This window comes from Berghia stephanieae, chromosome 7, assembly GCF_034508935.2.
Source record: "Berghia stephanieae isolate SIO BIC M18660-M18661 chromosome 7, UCSD_Bste_1.3, whole genome shotgun sequence".
NCBI classification, from domain to species: Eukaryota; Metazoa; Mollusca; class Gastropoda; order Nudibranchia; family Aeolidiidae; genus Berghia; species Berghia stephanieae.
The window spans coordinates 5,475,523-5,493,022 of NC_088366.1; the positions used below are offsets into that span (position 1 = coordinate 5,475,523).

Sequence of the window (17,500 nt, forward strand, 5' to 3'; positions counted from 1 at the left end):
CAACAACTCTCAAACCTGAGACTTCCATAATAAATACTTTCTTGAACTCCCAGGTTTGAAATAAGGACAAGATGAAGGTCATTTGTTAATCAACGGATTTGAAAGTCCATCTTTCTGGCCAACAATACATGTTATTGTTTTTGTTAGTTTGTTTGTTTTTTTTTTTTTTTTTTTTTGGTCTGTTTGTTTTCTTTGTTTTGTTTTTGAAGGGGGGGGGGGGGTTGTTTTTTTCAGAGCTCGGCAGATCAGACTGTGGATGAAGAAGTTCAATGAATGTGACCATTCTCTTGTACATCATAAAATTTAAGGAAAATAAACAGTGTGTTGTAGAGCTTGTTTTACTAAAGAAATTAAGCATGGGAAGAACGTTACTTCTATTGTGTTTGAGTGATAAAAAAAATATATTTTTTTGTGTTAGTTGGGCGTGAAGTTTTGGGGAAAATCCTGAAAATGGCTGGTAAGGAGAGAGTTAAAATGACCCTTGTCAACAACTCTCAAACCTGAGACTTCCATAATAAATACTTTCTTGAACTCGCAGGTTTGAGATAAGGACAAGATGAAGGTCATTTGTTAATCAACGGATTTGAAAGTCCATCTTTCTGGCCAACAATTTTATTACATGTTGTTTTTGTTAGTTTGTTTTTTGGTCTGTTTGTTTTCTTTGTTTCTGTTTTGTTTTGTTTTTTTTTGTTTTTCAGAGCGCGGCAGATCAGACTGTGGATGAAGAAGATCAATGAATGTGACCAATCGTATTGACAATAACTTTTAACTTCATATTTCTGATCGTATCTAATAGGGAACAAACATGTGATATAAAAAAAAACTGGTTCTCATTTCATTGGAAGTGTAAAACTAATCTTCAGGAGGACTGGATACATATCTACTTGTGTAATAATTATTGACCTTCTGGTTTCAGAGTGATGTCATCTTATTTTCTTTTTTTGTTTGTTTGTTGCTTTAGGTCTCTTCCAACACAATTGAGGTTATATGAGAGACCGCTGAAACAAAAAAACAAGCAATCTAACAAAAATAGTACAAATGTAAATCAAAATCATAACCTAAAGATATCATAAGCTAAATTATAAATAACCAAGAACAAACAGGCAGAAGATTTACAGAAAAAAAATATATCCCCTGTCAAAAATACAATCACAAACCAAAGAAGCAGGATAGGCTAGTAAAGAGAAGAAGAAACGACATCACTATCGGATCGTACACCCATGCGAACATCATAGGTATATGATTCAAGGGTGATGCTCCCATCCAACCACCCGTCATCTTATTTTCTAATCTAAATATAAAATATGCTGGTCGTCAATAAAAAAAAAAATTCATTAAATTGAGCTTTTATACAGTGCAATATCCACTAAATGTGCTCAAAGCGCTTTACAAGGGGTCCCTGGCCAACAGCAACATTCAACATTTAGGACAGGACATGACGCCTGTTAGGCGATGTTATAATATTTTTCGGACAGAGACAAATCTGTTAATGGCCAGGTACTCATTTTAAACATGAGTTTGGTGAGAGAATGTGAGTAAAGAGCCTTTTCCAAGGACTCAACTATGCGCCGAGCGAGGCTTGAACCCAGGACCTTCCGATCCGAAAGCGAGTGTCATACCACAAGAACCTGCGTATACACCCTACTATAAAATTAGTTATGTCACCTTCTATTTCAACATGGAACCTCCTCGGAAGGACTGGTTACATACACACTTCCAAGAATTTTGGAACCGGAAGATGAGATAGTGTGACGTTACGACTGCTCTTGTCTTCTTAGTTAAATTCTTTTCTTGGCACCTTGATCACTCCGACATAACTGTACCAGTTTGGAGCGACAAAGAAGAAGAAGAAGAAGAAGAAGAAGAAGAAGAAGAAGAAGAAGAAGAAGAAGAAGAAGAAGAAGAAGAAGAAGAAGAAGAAGAAGATGAACAAGAAGAAGAACAAGAACAAGAAGAACAAGAAGAAGAAGTAGAAGAACAAGACCAAGAGGAACAAGAAGAAGAGAAAGAAGAAAGAAGAGGAAAAGGAAGAAGAAGAAGAAAAAGAAAAAGAAAAAGAAGAAGAAGAAGAAGAAGAAGAAGAAGAAGAAGAAGAAGAAGAAGAAGAAGAAGAAGAAGAAGAAGAAGAAAAAGAAGAAGAAGAAAAAGAAGAAGAAGAAAAAAGCAAAAAAAAAAAAAAAAGCAAACAACAACAATTGTTATTATTTTTATGTTATTTATTACATAATCCGTATGAGGCAACAATATTAACAACACGGAAATTTATGAGGGATTATCTTAGATTCAATGTAAAAATATATGTTTTTGTTGTTTTGTATTCTTTTTTTAACCACAATATTCTCTGCTGATGATATGCGTTAGGCATATGAAAATGATGGGGATGATTTTGGGGGTGGTGATGATAATAATGAAGACGACGACGACGATGATGATGATGATGATGATGAAGTAGGGAAAGGGTGACGTCAAAGAGAATTTTGTATAATGAGGCAGCCGTCATTCTTTATTTACAATTTAAACAACTATCCATCCGTCCACCAACAGCACCAGTTATGTAATGCAAAAACATAATATTTACAAGCCTGAGTTATTTGCTTTCATATCTACAGCTTCTAATTACGAACATTGATTACTTGTTGTCTATGATTTAATCTTTAAAATATTCGACAACTTTTATACATATTATAACAAAAAGTCACATTCATTCTGGTTGTATGTACCCTAACATTCAATCACACATCATTATTATTAATAACAACAACAACAACAACAACAACGACGACGACGACGACGACGACGACGACGACGACGACGACGACAACAACAACAACAACAACAATAATAATAATAATAATAATAATAATAATAATAATAATAATAATAATAATAATAATAATAATAATAATAATAATAATAACAACAACAACAACAGTAGTAATAATAATGGTAATAACAATAGTAATACTAATCAATTTTAAAAGATAACATTTTTAAAAAGATTGGACTTTAAACGAGATCGTGTAATTAAAAATAATTGGTATTCACAGTAAAATATTTGAATAATATTTTATTTTTAATACAATGTCAACGTCAAGATAATATTTTTTTAAAAAATACAATGCCAACGTCAAGATAATATTTTTTAAGAATACAATGCCAACGTCAAGATAATATTTTTTAAGAATACAATGTCAACGTCAAGATAATATTTTTAAAAAATACAATGCCAACGTCAAGATAATATTTTTTAAAAATACAATGTCAACGTCAAGATAATATTTAAAAAAAAATACAATGTCAACGTCAAGATAATCTTTTTTTAAAAATACAATGCCAACGTCAAGATAATATTTTTTAAAAAATACAATGTCAACGTCAAGATAATATTTTTTTAAAACTACAATGTCAACGTCAAGATAATATTTTTTTTAAAAATACAATGTCAACGTCAAGATGAAATATCCCTGTTCTGATATTCCATTGTATTGTTATTTTTTGGCCAATGAAAAAGGACAAATATCCAGCAGTCAAGGATTAACAAAGTAAATATTATGTAACAGCTCAACACTGTGATTCCAAATGCATGAATCAAATGAAAAATAGCATGCGTATTATGTAGTCGCGCCTTTGGAAATATTTAATGTTCGAAGAACATTTTCAACTTATTTTACTGTTAAAAGATAATCTTGATTGTTTAATTCTTACTGTGAAGAATGTATCAATAAAGATGAGAGAAGATAGAATGAAATGGTTCGGATATGTAAGAAGACGAGAGAGGGAGTACATCGGAAGGAAAGTATTGGAATTTATATTAGCGGGAAAGAGGAAAAAGGGACGCCCAAAGACTAGATGGTTTGATAAAGGACGACATGAAAGAACCTGTACTGGAGGAAGATTGAAGATGATGCTCTGAACCGAGATGCATGGAGATGAGGCATTCGTTAAGGCAACCCTGCAAAATGCGGGATAAGCTGAAAGAAGAAGAAGAAGAAGAAGACCAATGTTAAGATGTCAGATCCACCATAAACAAATTTGCATTTTGGTACAGTACGAAGTACATAATCATTATCAAAACATTGAAAATGAAATTTGCATGGCAATGAGGGGACTGCATTTGCCACTGATCTTAATCTTTGACTAAATAGCAATATCAAAGATTGATAAATGTTGGGCTTAATTCAGAGTTTGTAAATTACTCTTGATTAAGTTAGCCTTGTACACTCTTTGAAAAAAAAAAGCCATTACAAACAATTTCTACTTCAGTGTTGTAATCATAATTACATAGAGTTCTATATGCTCAGATCTAAGCAACGTTTTCAGTGTCAAACAAGTTCCCTCAATATATGGTGAAATATTTATATACCGAATATAAAATTATGTCGGAAACCAAATTTGAATATGGCACCAGCAAAAAAAAAAATGATTGAGGAAAATCAAACAAAGATACTAATCCTTTACACCATAAAATAGGTTGTGATTCAAAACTCATCTTGATATATCAACGAGACAGAGATTAAAATAGTTTATATTGTCACATAAAGTTTGATTGTTAAAATATTGTATGGAGATTTCTCCCGTAATACTAAAAGAAAGAAAAAAATCATAAAATCAATATATTATATGAAACATAGCCTTTAAAGAGATGACACTTTCCTTGGAGAAAAGATATCCCTTTAAATATTTGAGAATATTGTAAAAAAATGTGATGGAATAACAAATAAATTTCAATATCATAATCATTTAATTAGGGTGATTTCTTTGACGGAATCGTCTCTTTATAGCAATATGACAACTTATACTAAATAGTTTTCGGTCACACCATTGAAAAAAAGTGATTTGAGAATGAATCAAAAAACAATTCAAATGGTTACGATGTAAATGGAAATTGTGAATAAGTATCATGGGAAAGTTATCAATGGTTGTAAACCATAAAATACAATTTAAAAATTCAAAACCAAAAACAAAACAAAAAAGTGACGTAAAGTCATCGTGATTCAAATACAACTAAAATTTATTGAACTTTTATGAGATTCTCAAGCCATAAATACAACCAATTTGACTTTTTGAAAAAAATAAACATTTATTAAGATGACAACAAAGCGAGTATGAAAAGCATACAATAAAAATACATTGACGCTTTGTAGTACGGTAGATATAATGTAGGCTGATCATAGAAAAGTCTATCAACTGAAGTATGAAGCCTTGGTTTGATATTCTGTAATATACAGAACCTTTTCTTCCTCTAACAAAATCAATAATTATGAACAGTAATTCCTTCCTGACCATATATGAAAATTAAAAAATGTAAACACATTTGGTGAAAAGAAAAAATATTTTTTAAAGATATAATTTGTTTCTTAAAGTTGAAGAAATACAACTTGTGGAATGGTTCGATGTTATGCTGGAGAAAATAATGATTAAAACAGTATTAAAATAAGTGATGATATTGATGATGATGGCGGTTAAAGATATGATGATGATCATGATCATGATGATGGTGATGATGATGTTGATGATGAATATAAGTATAATAATAATATTAGTGATATAGTAGCAGTAGTAGTAGTAGTAGTAGTAATAATAGTAGTAGTAGTAGTAGTAGTAGTAGTAGTAGTAGTAGTAGTAGTAGTAGTAGTAGTAGTAATAATAATAATAAAAAATAGAAGAAAAGAAAGAAGAAGAGAAGAGAGAAGAAGAAGAAGAAGAAGAAGAGAAAAGAAGAAGAGAAGAAGAAGAAGAAGAAGAAAAAAAAAAGAAGAAGAAGAAGAAGAAGAAGAAGAAAAGAAGAAGAAAAGAAGAAGAAGAAGAAGAAGAAGAGAAGAAAAAGAAAAAGAAGAAGAAGAAGAAGAAGAAGAAGAGAGAAGAAGAAAGAAGAAGAAGAAGAAGAAGAAGAAGAAGAAGAAGAAGAAGAAGAAGAAGAAGAAAAGAAAAGAAGAAGAAGATGAAGAAGAGAAGAAGAAGAAGAAAAAAGAAGAAGAAGAAGAAGAAGAAGAAGAAGAAGAAAAAGAAGAAGAAGAAGAAGAAAAGAAAGAAGAAGAAGAAGAAGAAGAAGAAGAAGAAGAAGAAGAAGAAGAAGAAGAAGAAGAAGAAAAGAAAAAAAAAAGAAAAGAGAAGAAGAAGAAGAAGAAGAAGAGAAGAAGAAGAAGAAGAAGAAAAGAAAAGAGAAGAAGAAGAAGAAGAAGAAGAAGAAGAAGAAGAAGAAGAAAGAAGAAGAAGAGAAGAAGAGAGAGAAGAAGAAAGAAGAGAGAAGAAGAAGAAGAAGAAAGAAAAGAAGAAAATAAAGGGAAGAAGAGAGGGTGAAGTGAAGAGGAGGAAAAGAAAAGAATGGGGAAGAGAGGGCTGAATGTGAAGGGAGGAAAAGAAAAGAATAAGGAAGAGGCGGAAAAAAAAAAGACTAAAAGTAATTCCATGAGAGTAGCAAAATGTATGGGATGTAATTAAAAGAAAAAGATCAGAATGGTATAAACCATTCAGAAATATAAATAATCTCAAACTATGGCAACATGCGCAGTTGTTTTCAACCGGAAAGAGGATGGTTTTATTGCATTGTGATGCATAAAAATACTTTATAATAAAGAGAGATTAAAATTTATTTCCTGACTAGTCACTTATGCTGTAATTTAAAATCAGGATCATGATTTCAGATCATTTTTTAAAAAAAACTCTAAACTTAAATATGTAAATTTGAAACACTTCCACCGATAATATTACTTTAAATGCATTTGATATGTTGTGTAAATGGTTGGAAAAAATGATGTTATGATATTCGCACACCGGTAAATGTTAAAACGAATATTATAAAGATATAATATCTTTATAAATATATATAAATAATATATATATATATATATATATATATATATATATATAATATATATATATATATATATATATATATATATATATATATATATATATATAAAGAGATATAATCTCCATTGGATATATAACTTCCAATATGGAAGAATTGTATATCATATGATCAAAATTATAAGTATTGATTGTTTTTCTCAACTTTGTAAAATAAGAATAAAATATAATGAAATAAATCAAACGAAATGAAAATGACTTTTTTGAAAGCTGACAAATTCAACCTTAGACCAATATGGGTCATAGTGAGACAAAGAAAAACAAAAACAATACAACATGAAAAGTTTAACCTTTTAGTTTAACCCAATATGGGTCACAGTGAGACAAACAAAAACAAAAACAATACAACATGAAAAAATTAACCTTTGTCCTTTTATTCCATGGTTTGCAACATCCCAATATGAACATTAAATATTGATAAACGCATGTTGTATGGAAATGTCACAGGAATTCATTACGGATGAACATTACAACAAAAATAAAAGAGTTCCCATGAAGAAGAAATTAAACGTGTTCAGTCATGTTATTCCATAACGGGAAACACGTACTTAGGACTAAATGAAATAGCAATCGTAAATATCACAATTACTGCTTTTCCCTTAACCTCAAACATTTATCATCTCCCCATTTTCATTTTTAAAAGTGATGTTCTTCCTCCTCTAACATTTCAAGACCAAAAAGGGTTATTAATCATAACACACCAAAGTCTTGAATATCACCAGTTTCATATCATCTAGTACATACACAGAATCTAAACCGATGTCTGTTTCATCACGATAGCAGGCTTGTTCTTTTGACATCTGAGCTTCATTTCCATTATCAAATATCCCACAAGTCCAAGAAAGCAGACTCCAATGGTGATATAAATTTTTGCAGTCATGCACAATGCACTGGAGTAGCCAAAGGTAATGGCAGCACTTAAACCTTGGGTCATCCGGAGACCAGCATAAGCTTCCTCAATTTTGTCAGGGAAGATAAGTCCCATTAAACCTTAAGATTGAGAGAGAAAAAATTGTGTATGAGTTAAGTTGTATTAATAAAGATGTCATATACTTTCAATTTGAAAATTGGTTCTACATTGCTAAAAAAATCAAAAAAATCCAGCAAGATGCATTAAATTAAAGCAACATATGACATGTGGTTTGTGATTAAAACTATAGTATAAACATGTAGCTTATCGCTCACTCTATTTTTTCTTTTTTTTTTTTACAACTACTTCAAAAAATCGTCAGTCATTAGAATAGACATAATAGTTTGAACTTTCATGACGCCATTTGAATATTGTCAGAAATTAAAAAGCAGCATAAACGTTAATTTTTAGGATTGTTCCAATATTTCTTTTTCTACATATCATCTAAATATATCTAGGTGGAAGAGATGAGTTTTTAACTGTGTCCGAATTTATAAGTCGAGAGCACAGATTAAATAGCAGAGAATTTCACACTATACTATAGGAGCTGTGTATTGAAATGATCGGTCTTTTAATTTGCATTCCCCCTTTTTAGGTTGTGCAAAAAGATGCAGATCACACGGCCTTAAATTGCGAGATGGGGGTATAGGCATGAATAAAATCCTTAAGATACCCAAAAGTGATCATTTAGTTTTAGAGTAGAGGCATATCATTGTATCTTTATTTTCAATTCAGGCCTTAATAGGCAACTGGCGAAGTTTGTAAAGTATTGTGGCTATGTGTCTCCTTTTTCATTACAAACGTAAGGAAATGGTTGATTTCCCACACTGACCACCAGTTGTCGCATGGGTACAGAGTAAAAAACAACTGTCCAATTCAATCATACAGTAGCAATTCTCTTGGTCGACTTCATCTTCATTATAATAATTAACCAGTATATTTTTGACCAATCAAAACATGGAATTTGTGGAACACCTTCACATTGTTCGGACAAACATAGTTGGTTGTTTAAAAACAATAACGTGAATGAAATCGACAACTCTCTGATAATTGTTATTGTTCTTATACCACCAAATGGGTGACTAGTTATCACATGATTTTTCTCGATCAGATTATAAACGTTTAAGTTAACACATAGTTTTCTATGTTGGCTCTATTGATCAAGCGGTAGAACAATGGGTATTTTACTTAGACACATACCATCGATAGTAAAAACCTGTGTAGTTTGCCATGTTTGCCAATCGCTATCATTGTTTACGATTGCCCGAGAGGCGTGGTTATCTAAGCATCTATTGTACACTCGACTACCATTTCCTCGAACATGATCTCTAAAATTCAGTTTCCTTGAACTCAGTTGAATGTTTGATTTTTTTTTCCCCTTATTATTCTTTGTACACCGTTTCCTCAAACTGTTCTGCATGTCTTGAGAGGTTTGAGGAAACAGCGCCCGAGCGGATTTAATGAATTCAAAAGTTTTAAAGAAACTACTTACTGGTCACTTGTGCTGTCCAGAAACCGTCGGTGATACCCCAAATTCCCATGATGACAAAATACGGGATGAGAGATTCAGCTGTGGGAAGCCACTGGAGCATATAGATGAGGCAAGCAAGGTTCAAGGTAGCAGCTAAAATTGGGAAAGGAGAAAAGATAAAAAAAACGATAAATCTAAGAGTTGATATTATGCTTGAGCAACCTTCAGTAACCAGCTGTGGTATGTGACGGATTTGCTGCAACAGAACCAATGGAGGAGGTATCGAAGCTAGGAACACTCTGTTTCTTTACAGTGAAATTATTTAACTCAATTTAACTTGATAAAGTCGGCAGGAAAAAAAAGCTGGTTTCAACATGAATAATTTTTACGGTGCCAAGTCATTTTCTTTCTTATCTCCTTTTCATAGTTGTGGTTTAATGGTGATGCTGCCCTTAAACAAAGTAAGTTTGACAATACAGGTCAAAGTAGATTTTCTGAACTTAATGTTTGGGCACGGTTTTCTTGTTTGTTTATCGTCGTGTTTTTTTAAAAGTATGTTTTTTCCATTGTTTGTGTCTGTAGGACTGAACATGTTAACATTTTTTTAAAATACATGATTTTTATTATTATTATTATTATATTATTATTATTATTATTATTATTATTATTATTATTATTATTATTATTATTATTATTATTATTATTATTATTATTATTATTATTATTATTATTATTATTATTATTATTATTATTATTATTCATCATTATTATTATTTTATTATTATTATTATTATTATTATTATTATTATTATTATTATTATATTATTATTATTATTATTATTATTATTATTATTATTATTATTATTATTATTATTATTATTATTATTGCTGTTGTTATCATCATTATTATCTCAATGACATCTATACAAACCAGTGGTACAATATCAATTTTAAAGAAATCAAAACAAAAAGGGAGTGCCAACAATTCAAGAAAGCAATGAGCGTGGTTGAATCTCTTGCAGTACTTTTTGGTGTAGTTCATAAGATACATAATTTTTGAGATTTTAGTGGGGGGTCAATGACCGAGTTATATGGTGCATTGTAATCAAATCAATGATGTTGAACATGGTCAGTGACAAATGGGTGACAATCACTTAAAAACTCAGAGCCCAGCTCTGTGTCGTTGGGTAAGGTACTTCACACGCATTGTCCAATTTGAAATGAATAAGTATGGTACCTAGCTGTTAGCAGGACATTGTAAGAGCACAAAATGGTGGCCTGGGTAGCAATTTTCACGATGGCCTGCTTGGGATATGTCAAGCGCATTGAGCTCGTTGAAGTGCCCTACAAAGGTGCATTCCACAAAAATTGTAAATAAATGAATATTTTAAAAAAAAAGATAAGAAAAAGCTCAATAAAATCAATGCCAGATGAGAAATCTCAATATTTGAAACAAAAGGGGAAATATCTTATGCACTTGATTGAAGTAATAATGATCATATGATTCTTTTTTCTACAAAATTTGAAGATAATATTATGCACTATAAATACAACAGGGGCTTTGCACACTTCGTATGATGATTCTATGGAATAGATGAGCACTGTTTTTTTTTTGTTTGTTTTGTTTTGAGATTGAGATTGCTGTCTCAGTTCGAAAAGAATGATCTAGTTATAAATTTGCCTTCAACTTAGGGGTGAGGGGAGGTTGGGATAGATTAAGTCATTCCACCACATTTAAATTTCAGTGCAACCACTTGTTATATTTAAAATGCTTACATGACGATTGGGAATACCATAATGACTGATGTAGAATTTTGAGAGCAATAAAAAGTTCTTAAATTTATTTTGAGGTGTGTAAGATGATCACATTGTCTAACTACGTTTAAAGAAAAACAAAAACAAAAAGGAAACTTAATCTGATTTTACTTTGATTGAATAGTTTCAATATACGTCAATCATTATCAAAGGCTTAATATCAAATGGCTTTCTTTCAAATTCAAAATTCAGCATCAGTCAAATCTTTTAAACTTCATTTCATTTTATAAATATTTAAATGGATGCATAATGAGGCCATATGATATGCGCAATAGTTAGTAAAAGACCTAATGTCAATGTAATAGCCAAGCCAGCTTGTAGGGAAGTCGATAAAAGATCAAAATAAGGAGAATATTATCTCATTCATTAAAATATATTTTTATATTCCCAAATATTGAATTAAATTTCTTCTGACAAATGAAAGAGGAAATTGTATGACGTTTTATGACAGTATTATGACCACATTTAACTTCACTACAAGCTTCGTTGACAGTTATTTTAAATATTTTTAGTTCATTGACAGACCCGATAAATTCAATCAATATTGAAGCTCCGATTTATTGTCACTCTCTCTCTGTTTAAATCTTTCTATTGACTTTCAAGTCATACATTTGTGAATATAGAAGGGTAAATCAAGAGACTTTTTTTAAAACTTATTTCAAAAGCAGGATAAAATTTTACTTATTCACATAATTTATTTCCATTTTCAGCCAAATAAATAATTACTGACAAAATCATTTGGAATTCAAATTTAAAATGTGAATCCAAATTTAACAAATCTCTTGATTTTCACAGATATAAGAAGTAAAGAAGAAAAAAAGTAGGTATCATATTTGTATGCAAAAACCTATTATTCCCATCAGCACAGTTGAAAAAGTGAGCTTGCAAAGTAAAGAGTATAATTTAATTTATATTTCCATTTAAATCTCAAAGGAAAACTTCTTGAAGTCATCAAGCATTCTTGCGAGCATCTCTTTTTCAAAATGTTCTATCACATTTGAAACCAGATACCAAAGCAGAAATATTAAAACAATTTAAATAAATTAGAAGTGCAGAGAGAATATAATTGCATATCTTTGTATCTTGGAATAGAACATTGACGGTTAAACGTCGAGCATTTTTGTTCATATGATGATGGTCCGTATTCATCAGGTATTGTCATGGAGTCAACCCAGCAATGACACGGTACAGGGCAAAGGATTGGCCAGAGCTAGAGCAAAAGGTAGTGAGAAGGCTTGTTTCTTTCAACTTTGCCATACTTCCCGAAGATCAGAATAGATCCTACTACCCCATCCATATGGATGGTTTTTCTTTTAAAAAATTTTTTTTAATAGATGTTTAAACTCAGTCCTCTTATGAGTGCCGACGTTAAGAAGGAAAAAAATGCAATTTCAACCATAAAAAGAAACCACACCAAAAAAAATAATAATTCAAGTTTAAGAGTCTATATGGTTTCTGTAAGTTACTAAAGAAGCTTTTTTATTATTTTTTTTTAATAATCAAAATCACAGGACATGAATCTGAATAGACAACTGGAAATTCCCGATAAATATTGATCATATTTGGTACTTAAAATTTAATGAAATGAAGACACACTGAATTGTGTAGCAATTTATAAACAAGAAACGAATTTGCTATACAAAGGTATCATTTGCATTGCTTGAAACTTTTTTGTTCATTAAAAAAAAATATTTTACTTTTGTTTAATCATTTTTTCTTTTGAGTCATTTAGTATCTTTAATATCTATCTATTTATCTATTTGGACTAAAGGGTAACAGTTTTACAACAAAGTTCTTCTGGTAAAGTCCATTATTGATCATTAATGTAACTCTGAATCTTGAAGCTTAACATATACAATTTAGAACACCACAAATAATAGAATGCATATCAATATCATATTAGTCTCCAGAAGAAGCTTTTTGAGTCACTTCACACATTCAACTTATATTGTACTTCCAATACCACTGTCCAGAAAAGTAATTAATTAATAATAATAAGAAAAAACTAGAAAGTAAAAGAAAAGATAGTGAGAATTACAGTGAGAGAAAAGTAAAGGACAAAACTATTAAGCAATGATTGGCTTAAAACCTCATTTTGATTCATAATTAATTTAAGATCAAACCGAATAAAAATATAAGCAAACAACCACTGCTCATCATTTAAGCGTTATTGCATGCAGGGAAATTTAAATAAAATCAATATTCACCACTGGTCTGAGAAATTTATTTACTGAGAGACACTTGTTGGATATAATAACGTTATTGAATAGATGTGTATTTTTAGATATAATATATGTATTATTGGATAAATCTAGTCTAGATAGCTGTTGTTGAAATTTGAATGTAAGACTTGGTACACTGGGCTGTCCGAATAAAAAATAAATAATAGACTTATGTTATGGGAGAATGTTCTGTGCTTTGAGTCTCCAATATCAGTCCAGTTCACAGGAAGTGTGATAGCAATAATGGTGTCAACAAGAAAAAACAAATGATCAAGTTTCATTTGTGCTTTTTCATGCCTATCGTTTCCTGTGGCAAAAGAGTCGGCCATTTGTATGTCAGAAGAAAACATCTTTCAGCATTTTTTTTCCTTTCAGCAAATTCATGTCAAGCCAAATATATTGGAAAATATGATGGATTTTCTTCTTCACAAACCGAGCCAACTCCAAATACACTGAATGTTGCCCAAAAATGACCTGAGGCTGAGGTCGTCATCACATGTTGTTAGCACACAAAATTGCGATTTCAAATATTTGGCGGCTATTCTCTGCAAAATGAGGTAGGGAGGTACCAGATATTAGCCCCCAACAATGTCGAGAAAGAGACATGTTGAGGGCCTGCAGAGAACAACCTGATACTCACCAAGTCATAGTTACCCATAACATTTCAAATTTGTATTTGAAACCCAGCACAGTAATGACACGGACACGCTACCACACACCACCAGATTATATCTTCTCCTCCCACCATCTTCGGGTTGGGGCTGATTGGGATTCACACACATGGCTATCTGGGTTGTTTGGCTTTTGGCCGCTTTACTTTAACCAAAGGGTAGAGCACTCTAGTCAGATAACTAACACCACCTCAACCATTACAAAAAACGGAATAGAGGCAAGTGAAAGCTGGTTTCATCAGCAACATCAGAAGCATTGGCTCTCTGCTTGGTGAGCTCGTCAGTGGTTTGAAAGATGCTGAAATTAGAAATTGGGTGAAAAAAGGATTTCAGAAAAAGAAGATGAGCTAATATTCCCCATGGGACAGTGGAGGAGATAAGGACAGAAAACGAACTGAAATAAAAATGTTATTCGGGCAGTGGAGAGACACTGAGGAATACATTATTATTACTAAATTCAACCATTGTTTGATTATTGGTTTCAAAGTCGAAAGTTTAGAGTAGTCAAATCCTGGAGTCATGTTTTTAGTCTTTACAATATTGTGAAGTATTAAGCTGAATCACAAATTAAACATGCAGAGTTTACTGTTCACGCTTATATTCTTAAAATGTTATTTATCCATGACTTCTATATGAGTGTAAATGGCCATTAATAAACGTTCTAACGGTTTGTAACATACCCATCACGAGACGTCCCACAATAAAATGATTATCTGAATAATATCAGAAACTGAGGAATTTATTATCTCTTCTAATCCGCACGTTTCTCAAACAAGGATGCGAATGGTGAATTCTCGATGTGTCGAACCATTTCTTTCTTAGCCATTAAAACTAAGTGGTCGGGGGGAAAAAAATCACTTTAAAAGTGTATTTTCTCTTCTTATTGTTCATCTGCAACTCAAATAAGTTCATAAGACAAATTCACCATTATTAAATCATGATCATTTAGCTTAGTTTTCCTTTTTTTTAACATATGAAATTAAAAAAAAATTATTTTGCATTTTTATTATCCGCTTAAATGTCTTCAGTTATTTGTGGTAAAATACATTTGTTGACTTCCACTGAACTATCATAAGTCAGCACTATCCAAATTAAATGATGTTCCTATCCATTAAATGTGTGAGGAAACTAGCTTTAGAATCTTACAAGCATAATTGTTATCATCAGAATAAATTTGAACATAAATAAAATCATATTAGAAGGTCAAAGTTCATGGACGATCTCTGCTTCAATGGAGAAAGTCACAATGCAAGAATTGCATTTTCATATGTTGACCTGAAAAAAAAAGTCATTATAAGAATGGAATGAGAAAAATTGTTTTAATTAATAAAAAATAAAAGTTAATAAAAGTCATCAACCGCAACCTACCAGCCACTATAAACGGAATGCGTCCTACGTATTTGTTGAGAAGTCCACACAGTAAGGAGCTGATACTGCTGCACACTCCAAAGCAGATCATGGTGTAGCCAATCATATGAATTCCTAAAGCACACGTGATGTAACCCTGAAAAATAAAAAAAATAATATAGACTTAGATATTCTGATTTTAAAAAGAGCAAAACATCGTTTTGACTGAGTTGTAATGGCCGCTCCTAAACCGAATGCTTTATATTGAGACAGATATTTCAACTGTATTGAATTATAAATCATAGAAATTAGATAATTTGAGTTTAATTGTGCCTTTCCAATAAATATTTATAATATAAAACCATGGGCAAACTCAGAGAGAGAAAAAATATAGTACACGACGCATCCATAGTGCAATGCGCTAATCAACTCAAAAAGAAAAGAAAAGAAAAGTTTGAAATTAATCACATTTTTCAATATCTTACTTTGGCAAACTCGGCTGTAACAAATGCAAACTGCATGACAGATTGCATGAGTAAAGGCAACAGTAGGATAAATTTGATGTCTGCAAAGAAACGAGCCAGAGATGACATCTGCTGCTTCAGCATTCTGGCTGGGCTGACGGTGGATCTGAAGAGGTTGATGTTGAGGGGTTCCATGAAGAAGATAGCGATGAGAATAGCAAGGATGATGCATCCAAAGTATACACCAAATAAAAGATATTTGGTTTCCATATCAACAGTGAACTGTGACCCACCGCCGATCTCAAAATGTTGGCAAAAATTTGGTCCACATTTCTTAAGGTGAGACGATACTGATGATAATGATGTGTTGATGGGCATAACATTTGTGACATTTTCTATTGTAGCATTGGTTGAGTTTGAGCCGTTGCCAATTTGTGTTGAGCTTGATGGGGGCTGGAGGATCAAAGAGGCGATGAGATTACCAATGATGAGATGGCTGATATACATTAGGCTATATGTGCCAAAATACCGACATGAGATTTCAGCAAATGTATCCTTCGTCTTCTCAGCGCATCCTTTGGCCAAATATGTGATATATGTGCTGACTGCATTTGACACGATGGCCAATGAAATGCCTTGAATGAGTGAGATTGGCACCATCACCCACATTGCGGGGTACAGGTTTGCTGCGATGTAGAGTAGGTTGGGAAACAAATTCACGATGAGGCATTTCCTTGGCTGGAAGTTTTGAACGATGGAACTGCTAAACACACTACCGAGCACGTAGCCAACAAAATTGAAAGCTAATCCAATAACGCCAACACCACCTTCGTGATTGATGCTGCTCTGGAGATTCCTGATGGAGCCAACAGCAATGTAAAGAAGGGAGATACTAAAGCTAAGAGCAAGTAGATTTTTCGTGTAGTTGGAAGATTTCTTTAAAACGCCCTCTGATTTTGCACCGGAGATCAAACTCAGAGACTGCATAGGATCTTTGTTGTTGTTTTCTTTAGCTACTGCGGCGTTGAGAGACACTAAAGACCCCATGGTGATGTCGTCCTTGAGATACACCAACGCCTTTTGACATGCTTTCCCTACCTTGGAGATTTCAGTGAGGTCAAGGAAGCTGGATCGTTCATGCAAGTTCTGCATCGTTACAGCACGTTTTCCATTCTTGCCACATTCCAGTTCACCGAGGTTGGAGCTACTGTTGAACAGAAAAGATTCATCCACAACAATGATGTTGTCTGTAATTTTAGTGTACTGTTTCGGCTCAACTTCCGTAATAAATGAGACAACTTCATTTTCTTGGATAGGGGTAAGATGGTGAGGTAAAAAGTCTGCCAAACTTTTCCTCATATCGGCACTTTCTTCCTCATTCTTGTCTTCTGCTATTGCCGTTGCATCTTGTTCTGAGAGCATCGGTTTTGTCTCCATTTCATCTTCGTCTCCATCGTTTTTTAGTGAAATAAAGTTATTATTTTTGCATTCATTTTCATCATTGCCGTCATCTAGAGCTTCTGTGCTTGAATAAGACATGTAGCCATCATTGCAGCAGCTTGGGTCAGTAGTCATGAACATATTATGGTCTTGTTGCGTTTGAGTTTCATCATCCGAGTCCAGAGAAGTTTTGATAAGGAATGCGGAGCTGGTGGTGCTGGATACTGTGTCAGTGTAGGTGCTATTGAATATCTCACCGGAAGAAGCGGAGTCAGCCGAGTCACTGCTCT

At 32.3% G+C, this 17,500-nt stretch overlaps 1 protein-coding gene across 4 annotated transcripts in view; it reads right to left on the bottom strand.

Annotated features, from left to right (window-relative positions):
• Window positions 1-6,930: 6,930 nt before the first annotated feature.
• Window positions 6,931-17,500, bottom strand: part of LOC144976400 (uncharacterized) — an 18,962-nt gene continuing 8,392 nt past the window's right edge. For 2 of the 4 annotated variants that reach the window (XM_078920667.1, XM_078920668.1), the window contains exons 2-5: window positions 15,792-17,500; window positions 15,328-15,463; window positions 9,273-9,404; window positions 6,931-7,860 (exon numbers count right to left, since the gene is read on the bottom strand). The exon at window positions 15,792-17,500 is cut by the window's right edge and continues 504 nt beyond it. In XM_078920667.1, the coding sequence (XP_078776793.1) occupies window positions 7,622-7,860; window positions 9,273-9,404; window positions 15,328-15,463; window positions 15,792-17,500 (2,216 nt within the window). In that variant the 3' untranslated portion in view covers window positions 6,931-7,621. Of the gene's footprint in view, window positions 7,861-9,272; window positions 9,405-12,776; window positions 14,258-15,327; window positions 15,464-15,791 lie in introns of those variants that run through there. The other 2 variants (XM_078920669.1, XM_078920670.1) reach the window with 1 other exon arrangement.